Raw genomic sequence first — 11,531 nt, 5'->3', positions numbered from 1 at the left:
ATCAAATAATTGTATGACTAGAAAGATCTTGGTGAGGTAAAACTCAACTTTATTATGCCTATAAGTAACTAAGAAATGTAACGTATGCCGTAATGTATAAGCTAAAATCAATATAATAATACGTGAGGGAACTGTTAGTGATTTAAGCGATAAAAATTATTTTTAAACATTTATCTTGTAGCTCCTTCAAGGTAAGTAACATGTCTGCTGTCCCTTCATTTTAGAAATAAATTATTATAATTTTAAAAATGGTCCCGTGAAGATTTTCTCGCGAATAAAATCTATTATGGGGTAAAAAACACCCAGAGCCAACTTCAGAAATACAAAAGCAATTATTCGCATCCAACGTCACTATTGCATTGAACTTGTAACGCCATCTTGTGTGATACTTATACAAGTAACGAAGCTAAATCATAGTTATAAATAAAATTTTCTTTCCATGAAAAGAAAATCAAAGCAAGCAATAGCCATGCATTTGAAGATGTATGATTGCGTAGACATGGATGTGGTGTTACTTTATGCTATAGAGCATTATGCAAAAAGTAGTCCATTGCAATGGAAAAAGAAACTTCAAAATGTATTCATACGTATAAAATGTAATATTTCTTTTACAGTTGAAGTTTCGATACACATAATGAAACGTATTTATTTATTTTCTTAGAGCAGGTTGTAATTCGAAGTACAACGAAATACTTAAGACTTATTAAAGGAAACTGAAGAAATTTGAGGGAAAAATATTGCGACAATATGAAGATATAAAAACGAAATTATTTTACTACTGTGGAAAATTAAACATAAAAGCATATTTTTTATTAATTAAGGAAATAGAGAAAACTAGATGGCATTTCAAAAATTTAATGTTTTATAAACGTGTGAGAAAATTTAAAAACGCGAATTTAACGAATTTTCAAAGGAAGTAAGTGAAAATTTAGGACTTTTTTAAAAGCGTATTGAGAAATTTCGAATTGGGGAAAATGTACAAATTAAAAATAGGAAAGTTATTCTATAAGTACTAGAGAATTAAAAAAGGAAAGGCAGTCTATAAATCTGAGATAATTAAAAAAGGAAAGCATTTTGACAACTTGATTTATGCAACTACTACGATAATAAAATTCAACAGAACTTTCGAAATGTATAATTTTAGTTATTGGTACGCATAGTGTGTAAAAGATGTGTTAACATTCGAAATAATTGCTTTAAATTATCAAAGTGAAATAAGAAACGCTATTGGTTTATCAGAGTGAAATAAGAAACGCTACTGGTTTATCAGAGTGAAATAAGAAACGCTACAGGTTTATCAGAGTGGAATACAAAACGCTATTGGTTAATACTTTGTTGTTGTTTTTGAATCAAACTTGATTATGGATATACGTACATATATAACATGAAACATCGAATCTTGTCACAAACACTTAGTGGTTATAAAGCAACGTACACGACCTACGTAAAATTTTGGTAAAAGCCAGGGAACAGAGATGAAATATCAATCACACAATTTCCATCTGGATTCTAGGATCCAGAAAATTTTAAAAACGATTCCTACGTGTGTCGCACATGAACAAATACGTATTAAAAAAAGTTCTTTCGGTTTCGTTGAGATACATTTATTCTCTTTCTAAGAGAAGGCTTGCAATCGTGAGCTGTTGGTGTTGTTGTTATTATGTGTGATACATCCAGCCTCATGTGGTAAGTTTTGAAACACAAGAAGAGGAGACAAAGGACTGCGCTAGAAGATAAGACCAGTCTTTAAAAAAAAGACAACGAGCCATATAATCTCCAGATAGGAAGGGGCCAACTGGAAACTAAGCCAAAATATAGAAAACAAAACAGAAGAAGCAAAATACATGGAACGAAAAGTTTCATAGGTACATCATAATTTTCTGTGTGTTGAGAACGTTATCTCAACAAGAAGATAAACGTAGCCAGTGCGAAAAAGTTTCCAGAAAAGTACATTAAGTCATGACGTAATAACATGTCTTCTTGGGAAAAACCTGTCATTTTTTTCCTATAGAAACTCTCGTTAAATCTTTAAAAAATAAAATAAAAACTAGGTTGTTCTTTTGTTTGTTTTCATTCTATTGCAATAGAAAACGAATAGAGAACATAATAAAAAAACACCATTCGATATGAGTAAAACTAAACAAGATAGAGTTATGTCCAGTGTTATGCCTGGATCTTCTTCTTGGAGCTAAGTTTTAAACAAGAAAAACAACATTAATATTTAGTAAATATAATAACAACTTTGTAAAAGGTGAAACAGACCAAATATCAGGGGAAAAAAGAGAACATTTCCCTTAACCCTTAATAAATCAGCTTAACGTATCCTTCAAATCTGTTGAAGTTAACCGATTATATACATTCATATTCTGGTTTATGAACTTCTGAAAATTCTAAGTAAATATATATATTTATATATGTGTGTGTATATACATAATTTATCTAAGAACTAGAAACTACTTGCCACAAGCTGCTATGTTGTCATATATCTAGGCACGAAAGACAATTCTAATTTAACAAATTAATATTTATATTCAGATCTCAACAAGTAATGAAATGTTGACAAGAAAATAGAATTGTCAGACACTTGTATGCTATCGGGCAATAATTTTCCTATAATATTTTTTTTTGACATAGAAATAAACAGTTATTATTTGTACATAAAATCTATTCACTATGAATTAAAACTATTTGTTCTGGTGCTAGGTCACGTGACACACATATATATATGTACAATAAACACCTAGGATTGGCCACGTGCACCAGCGCCTATTGAATACAATGCCAAAAAACTGTTCATTGTAGCCCAAAGTCAGATATTAACAATAGATGAAAAAAAACTGTGCATATCGCTTCTGTACTATAATTTAATTGTTTTTAAAGAAGTGCTGTACTACCTACAAACTATATAATCAGCCTTTATATTTAAAGACTGCCTCTAGTGCTACTCGCGACCTCTGTTGGACAAAGTTGGCTTAAAAAAATTAGTTATGCCTTGAGATTTCGAAGGACACTCAACCTGAATAAGAATAATGAGGTAAGTAATGTTATTACTGGAATATTTGGATAGCATCAAAATGGCATTTCATGAAGAAAAATAATAGTCGTATTTGCTACGATAGCTTAATTTACATCGTGAAACATTGACCCTTTATCTTGGAAATGTATTGAACTTGAAGTTAGATTCCTTACGTTTAAACTTTTCCCACCTTACTTCTTTTAATAATCTCACGTATTTTTAAGAAATAGTCATTTAAACCCCCAAAACGGTAAAGGGATTACAATGGTATTGAAACACAAACCGAATAATTTTCTGTGTTGTCTTCGTTTGTACATCCTTAACTTTCATACAAATATGTAAGTACTGAGAATGTATTTTTTCTCTGAGAAGTCTAATCTCCTAAATTATTATACATAAAACTATGTGACAGCCAGGTTAACGTAGTCTAATATAGACATAAATAATCAAGGTATATGTTAGCCACAACTCACAGAGGTTGAATATTCCACACACATTAGTGCTTAATAAAATAATTCCGAAACAAAGCGATCACGAACGTGCAGCTGACAGTGCATATTGTGTCAGCACAAAGGAAACTACAATAAAACTAATTTTTAAACAAAAGGTTCGACAGGTGGATTAAAAACGAATAAGAGACTTTCTCAGTTTCATGTTACAAATATTATCTATTGGAATCCAAACTAGATCCAGAGACTTAGGAGAAGGAAAGTGACGTAAGACAAGATGTGACAGGTAAATTATTAACATTTAAATAAGTCACGCTATAGTGTCCGAATAAAAACTGAACTACTGCGTATTATTAGGCAGACTAGGATTTTATCGCCTAATACATTATAAAATTATATTAAATCAGTGGTTTTTCAACTCAGTTAACTTCATTAATCTTAATTATGAGTGCTCGCTCTTAGGACTGTGGCTAAGACTTCTGTTTTTTCAATATAGACTAAACGGTTTATTTACAACTGAGTGATTCCATCCTTCCATAATATTTGTCTCTATAATAGAATAACTAAATTCGTGTGTTTTTAAAATAAATTTCGTCATTAGCTCTCAGTTTTTCATTTACTGAGTAGGATTCGCTTTGTTAATGAACAAGAACTACATGATCTTTTGCCATCTTTCTCCAACAGAGGCGCTGTTTACTGTGTTACGTTATTTCTGGCCAAGTCCTGAGTTCACACTACTGAGCAAAAGCACGTTGACGATCGATGTTTCGTGTTGTTGTTGTTTTTTTTTCGTCCAAAGACACCTGTTCTGCATTCATTTTCACGGTTAAGTTGGCACGCAAGAAAATGCCGTGGTATTTCTCTAGCTTGAAATTGGAAACCACGTTACGCTACGAACATGCGCATGCGTCGTGTCCTTACCATCGCTGCTTTTCATCTGACAACAAATCCATTGTTTAACATTATAACCTAGATTGTTGTTGTTTTCTATCTCGTAGAAGATGTGTTAAGACTGAAAAATAAAAGTTTGATTTTCAGAAAACTGCTCCGCTTTTGCTGCGTTGCCAAACGGTTCCATTACTTCCCACAAAACCACGCACCCGAGAAGATGAACAAAGAGTCATATATCTTCTTCGTGCCGGAAGAGATAGGTCGTCCAATACACGAGGTTGAAGAGAGCGAACATGAGAGGGAACAGGATTCTCGACATGACATCAATCCGCTTGGAGCGAGAAGGGAATTTGTTGAGCCAGGCCTTGCAAGGGTTGATGCTCTTCGGGGGTTTCATGTGGACTTCACATTGGTGAACTTTATCAGAATGCATGTCTCCACGATGGTGCACGAGAGGCTTCTGAAAGAACGCGGAGTGAATAACCGACCAACAAACAAGGTCACAGCTTCTTAATAAATAACACAGAGATTATTATTTTTACAGTTTCATAATTTTATATGCTTTAAATACAACGTTCTATTTTGCCAGTGGTGGCATTGATATCTGACCAGAATGCAGTATGCTTATTTAATGTTATTGTAGGTGAAATCACAGACAATGCTATTATATATAGTACACGAGTTATTTAATGACACCGATTATGTCAAATACCAATAACAAATTAACTACTTTTATTTTCGTTGCCTTTTACTTCCAGTTTAAAATTTTTGTTAAAGATTCATGAAACAAACTGATTCTATATTTCATACATTCTGCTGTTTCCTAGCAAAGTGCAAATCTGTAAAGCAAAATTAAACACCCACTTCCTAAATCATTTATACGATAGATGGGTTATAAGTGGGCAGTTCAAAGATCCCTAGTTCCAGGGATAAAGATCTCCAATTTAGAATTATTGACCAATAGGTGGCCAACTATCACCCGCCGTTTAGATGACTAATATTTACTGAAGGGAGCCCCCGCGCTAGTACAACGGTAAGTCTACGGATTTACAACGCTGAAATCAGGGGTTCGATTCCAATCGGTGAAGATAGCCCGATGTGGCTTTGCTATAAGAAAACATACACACACACTGAAGGGAGATTAACTGTCACAGTTATAACGCCCCACAACTGGAAGTGCAGAAGTGTTCATCATCATGCTAAGGCTCGAACCTTGGACCTTGAAATTCACAATTTAGCAGGCTAAAAACTACCCCATAAAAACTTAATGACATTCGTTATCAAATTAAAATGTTTGAAAGCATAAAGAAACTTCCTTTAATTAAGTACCTTAAATTAGGCTTCTTTAATTAAGTTCGTCTGAACATTCCGTTTAAGTTCAAACGCTTTAAAATAACTTCGGTAATTAGGACAAAATTACTCATACCTCAGTGTTGATATAAAGTTGGAATTCATCTTTAACCTTGAATATTGTGACTCATGAAGCAGAATGAACAAAATATAAGAAGTGAAAAACGTTCGACGCTGTATGAACTTGGTCTTTTTGATTTAAACTTTGAAAGTAGCTGCATCAGTTTTGACAAATAACACCGAAGCTTAAATTATCGTTCTGAATTCGTCAGTGTACAACAAATTATAAAAACAACACAAAATATCACATATCTGTTTTGCTTATTGAAATGTTTATCATTATTAAATCCATAATAAAACTTACACTTTCAAATAATAAGAGGTTTCTCTATTTTATGTTTAACATTTGTTTTTCTAGTTGTTTCTCGGAAGAAACATAAGCATTCGTCTTGTTGTTGTTGAACACAATATCAAAATTGTAAATTTATATTGTTATTTCGAATTTTGGTCTTCTTTTGAGGTACTGGCCAGACGTACTACGCTGCGGATTCAAGGGTTCTAATGCGGGTCTCTGTTTTGCTGTAACGATAAAAATCGCGTTCCGCACATCGGGGCTGTGGGTGCGTTATAAGGGTGACTGTCAAAACCCATTATCGATTTTAAAGCATCTCAAGATTCGACGGTTGTTGCTGTTAGCTGGCTGCCTTTTCTATAGTTTACCACTTGAAAAATCAGATAATTATTGTGTAGCTTTGTGTGAATATTGTGTGAAATAAATGAACCAAAATCTTGAGACGAGAGACTTCTGAAAGAACGAGGAGTGAATAACGGACAGAACGACCAACAAACAAGGTCACATTGTGCAATCACTTCTGTTGCTACACTGGTGTGTATTAATTAATTAATTAGAATATATACTCTCGTTAATTATAGTTCAATAATTTGTTATGTTTGTTTCTGACAACACCAGATTTGCGAGTGTCGTTCTTTTGGTACAATAACTTAAAGAAAGGTAAGACTAAATTAGCGTAAAATAGCGTAAAATAACAGTGTAAAGTGTACCACAATGGGGTGGGGTAGGGGGTAGAAAACAACATGCAACATGTAACGTTCCTTACCATGGCGAAAGTGGTAGCTCCATCCTCCATGTGGTCAGTGTCCAAACTAGAGTGTTCGATATCCCATTTACGCTGCTGCTTAGCGGCCTGTTTGTGCATGTCCGTTCTTGACGCATAATTCACCAAAGCAAACTCCAGCAATGCTCCAAACACGAAGGTTAGGCAGACTCCAGTCCACACGTCAATGGCCTTAGTGTAGGACACGGGTGGAAGTGACGCGTTGATACCGGAAGTTTGTGTTGCCATGGTGAGCAAAGTTGTGACCCCCAACGAAACTCGTGCGGGAATAGCGTTTTGGTCCAGCCAAAAGGATACCCAAGAAACGATGACCAGCATGCAACAAGGGATGTAGATCTGTATCAAATAGTAACTGAACTCCCTCTTGAATATTAAGTCCACTCGGATGCAGCTGTACTCCCCTAAAATAAAAGAATTAAACATTTCAGTAATTTGAAATTTGATTTCTTGAAACAGAGAGAGATAAAAACGAGGCCCGGCATGGCCAGGTGTTTAAAAGCACTCGACTCGTAATTTTAGGGCCGCAGGTTCGGATTCCCGTCACATCAAACATGCTCGCCTTTTCAGCCGTGTTGGCATGATAATGTGAAGGCCAATCCCACTATTTGTTGGTAAAAGAGTAGCCCAAGAGTTGGCGGTGGGTGGTGATGACTAGCTGCCTTCCCTCTAGTCTTACACTGCTAAATTAGGGACGGCTAGCGCAGATAGCCTTCGTGTAGCTTTACGCGAAATTTGAACCCGCGACCCTCAGATTACGAATGGAGCGTCTTAACCACCTGGTCACGCCGGCGCTGAAATACTCTTGATTTTAAAATATAGAAAAGTGACGTTATGATATAAGGAAGATACTGATTTGGAAATACGGACAAGTTACAATGTGACATAAGAAACAAATATCGTGGATTTGAAAGTACGGACAAGTAACATCATGATAGAAGAAACAAAAATCTTAGATGTGAGAACAGAACAAATGATGTAAGAAAGAAATATCATGGATTTGAAAATATGAACAGGTGACATTAAGGCAAACATATATAATGGATTTGTTTGATTTCTATTTTGCGAGATAAATTATTTGTCCAGTCGCATTCACTGAGAAGCATCCTCGGGTAACCTCCAGACAACTTTGATTTAGTTATTTTTGGTAACTTAAAAAGGTTATTGGTTAAACGTAAAAAAACAACAACACCCATACATATATGTGTGTGTGTTTCTCTTATAGCAAAGCCACATTGGGCTATCTGCTGAGTCCAGCGAGAGGAATCGAACCCCTGATTTTAGCGTTGTAAATCCGTAGACTTACCGCTGTACCAGAAATATATATATATATATTTACATGTTGTGGATAAAGAAATAATTGACTCATAAATATTTTGAAAAAGAAATATTTCGCGATTGATTCTCAGCACATTGATTTAGGTTCATGTGACCCGTGTGATATGTGTCCTCCGGTGGCAAAGTGGCAAATCTACAGACTTGAAATGATAAAATCCGAGGTTCGAGTATCCACGTTGGACACAGCAGATATTTCAACGTGGCTTTCCTTTGAAACAAACTCTAAGATGTTAACACCTTTTTAAGCGTTGTCGATAATATGTCAAATGACGCAACTAACTACTACGTCACATCCGTTCTCTCTGTTTGTTGCGTCTTTCACTCTCACTATTATCGTGCACTCATGATCCCAACGTGCGAAGCGTGACTGTACGGGGTCATGGGTGTACGATAGTAGTGAGAGTGAAATACCATTAATGGACCAGACTAGAGTAGCTCCAGAGTTGGAGGTGGATGGTGGTAAGTGGTTTAACCTATCATTTCCGGTTCAGGGACGGCTATGTGCAGATAGTTCTTTATGTAGTTTTGTGCCAAAATCCTGAGTAATCTACCATCGGCACTAATGTTACTAAAACACACGAATTACTACGACCTACTCAACCTGTTGATTTGTAATAAAAAAATAATTAGTACTGTAGTCCATCTACACTTCATTGTTGTTGATTGGCCTTGAAATTATACAGGAGAAGCTAAGGTAGTATTCTCAATAACTGACATGTTTAGGGCATTCTCTTTTTTACTTTTGTTGTAAATATGTTTTAATTGAAATGGTTTGCAGCTGCTGTGGAACAAGTTATATCAAAACTACGTTTTAATATTGTTTGGTGTTATTTGTGTAAATTGACTGTTTTTTTGGAAAACACCCGGAGGCAAAATATCAAAACACACACGCACACCACAGATATGTACTCAGATTAGAGATATCTCTTCTACATTAATGATATTGGAAAACAAAATTTTATGGATCATCTTGGGAGATCAGGACCAGCAAGAAAGAAACCTGCACGCAAGAAAAAATCATAGCCCAGCTGTGGTAAACAAATTATTCGTCTTGTAACAGGTAAGGATCCACGAAGACAAAGGTCAGAAACAAAAGCCATTCTTGTATCAAAGGCAACAATATACAAAGTAATTAAAGGCACGACTCCGTCCGTAAAAGTGACACAAATTACTTGCTCACAAATTTCTTTCATATTATGTCCATTCAATTACTATTCAGCCTTTTACTCACTAAGGCATAGCAGTCAAGTCTCCGGCAGTAGAGTTTATACATTACTGTGTGACGGAAGTATTGAAATGGAAACTGGGAAACGAACAGCAACCGATGGAAAAAAATTACCACGTACATACGTTTTATTAATCATCTTTTATTGTGATTCCCACGGTTGGAACTTCTTCCGCTGGAGCAGCGTTAAGACTACGGATTTACAACAATAAAATCAAGGGTACGATTCCCCTCGGTGGACACAGCAGATAGTCAGATGCGACTTTGCTATAAAAACAAACACGCACTCAAACCTATGGCTCAAATGATTTTTTTTTTTATGAATGTAGTCATGAATTTCTTAAGAGCCAATTGGTGTGTATAGCACATTACACAGCATAAAAAATAAAAACAGAATAATAAAAAGAGCACAAGGGAAGCTTCCAGATATCTTCAGTAATTATTTATTAATTACACCTGACTCGTCTTCCCGAGTAAAACAAACTCGTTCCCTCAAATCGTTGATCAAACATGTCGTTGTTGACGCACTTCTTAAGGCATCTTTCAGACAGTTTGTGATTGATTAAACAGTTACTGTTTGGATACAGTCTCTTTTACTAACTTCCTTCGAATTTTACAATGCTACAAATCTAACAAAACAATTATAATTAATTAATTAACTGAATGAAATCTTTCTTTACTGTCTTCTGCTTTACCTTATGGCCTCAACAGATGTATATTGATAAGGTAATATTAAAATAGATTAAAATTTTAAAACCGAAAAGTTAAAACAATACCACTATTAGACCAAGCTGATCGAAAGTCTAAAACATGAACGCAATCAGAGGAAATCAATCAAGATTCTAAAACATTAATATAATTAATTAATTGTTTGTTTCTGAATTTCGCGCAAAACTACACGAGGGTTATCTGGGCTAGCTGTCCCTAATTTAGAAGTGTAAAACTAGAGGGAAGGCAGGTAGTCATTAGCACCCACCGCCAACTCTTGGGTTCCTCTTTTTTACCAATGAATAGTGAAATAGGCCGTTACATTATAACGCCCCTACGGCTGAAAAGGCGCAAGCATGTCTGGTGTGACAGAGATTTGAACCCGCTGACAATGAGTCATTGTCACTCGTGTAGCGCACAGAATAGCAAATTTGTAAGTGAAGTCTAAAGACTCTCTTGATTATGAAATAATGAATGTAAAACCGTTTGTGGTAATAAACTAATATTATCAAATGATTCTATTTCGGTCACAACTAACGTTTTTCCACCATGTTATTATAACATTTTCTTTCATTATGTCACTTTGATCTAAACCTCAATATTGACATACTAAATTTTGTAATTTGGGCTGAGTTTTGCCCGGTAGTTAATGGGCTTGGCTGTGGGATGAAAGGTCCGAGATTCCAGGTGCTGAAAAAAACATGGTTATGTTTGACCCTCGGGTATCTCTGGTCCTCTACCACTTAGTGGCGTGAAGTTCAAGATATAAATATCAGATGCTAACTATAATCTGAATTCTTACGACAAGGTTATTTGCACCAGTTGATAGGCGTTTCGTGCTTGTATGCTGTCACTTTAAACCTAATTTTAAAATAACGTAACATTTCGAATGCAACTGTCGACTGTTATATGACAACCAGTCAAACTATGAAACAGCTGTGACTTAACGTTACACGGGGAAACTCGAGTGCGCAGTGTTTTCATAAATAGCAATATAAACAAACAAACAAAACGTTATTCACGAACTAGAAAACATTAGGACAATGGTCTTGCCCGGCATGGCCAAGCGTGTTAAGACAATGGTCCTTCATTTTTCATTCTTTTTGTTTTATTGTCGTAAACCATAATCCACACGTTTTTAAGTCTGGTTTAACTGAACCTAAGAAACTCTTTAAAAAAATAAAGTTTAATATCTAACATTCCTTTACGAGCTACATAAAATAATCACAGCTAGACCTCGAAATCTGTTAGTAAACGTTGTTTAATATGGTAGGATTCTAGTTATAAGTTTAGGCATGGCACGCCAAGCTGTTATAAGACGCTTGACTCCTAATCAGCGGGTTCAAATCTCTGTCACACCAGACATGCTTGCGCCTTTTCAGCCGTAGGGGCGTTATAATGTAACGGCCTATTTCACTATT

The 11,531-nt window shown here is 35.3% G+C and overlaps 1 protein-coding gene across 3 annotated transcripts in view; it reads right to left on the bottom strand.

The window, feature by feature from the left end:
* Nucleotides 1-880: 880 nt before the first annotated feature.
* LOC143224863 (glutamate-gated chloride channel-like) overlaps nt 881-11,531 on the bottom strand; it is a 373,200-nt gene continuing 362,549 nt past the window's right edge. For 2 of the 3 annotated variants that reach the window (XM_076453239.1, XM_076453238.1), the window contains exons 8-9: nt 6,825-7,243; nt 881-4,816 (exon numbers count right to left, since the gene is read on the bottom strand). In XM_076453239.1, the coding sequence (XP_076309354.1) occupies nt 4,586-4,816; nt 6,825-7,243 (650 nt within the window). In that variant the 3' untranslated portion in view covers nt 881-4,585. The remainder of the gene's footprint in view (nt 4,817-6,824; nt 7,244-11,531) is intronic. The other variant, XM_076453240.1, reaches the window with a different exon arrangement.

This window comes from Tachypleus tridentatus, chromosome 9 (genome assembly GCF_004210375.1).
Source record: "Tachypleus tridentatus isolate NWPU-2018 chromosome 9, ASM421037v1, whole genome shotgun sequence".
Taxonomy (NCBI): domain Eukaryota; kingdom Metazoa; phylum Arthropoda; class Merostomata; order Xiphosura; family Limulidae; genus Tachypleus; species Tachypleus tridentatus.
Note: the sequence above shows the minus strand (reverse complement) of the source record. Positions and strands in the feature narration are given on the sequence as shown.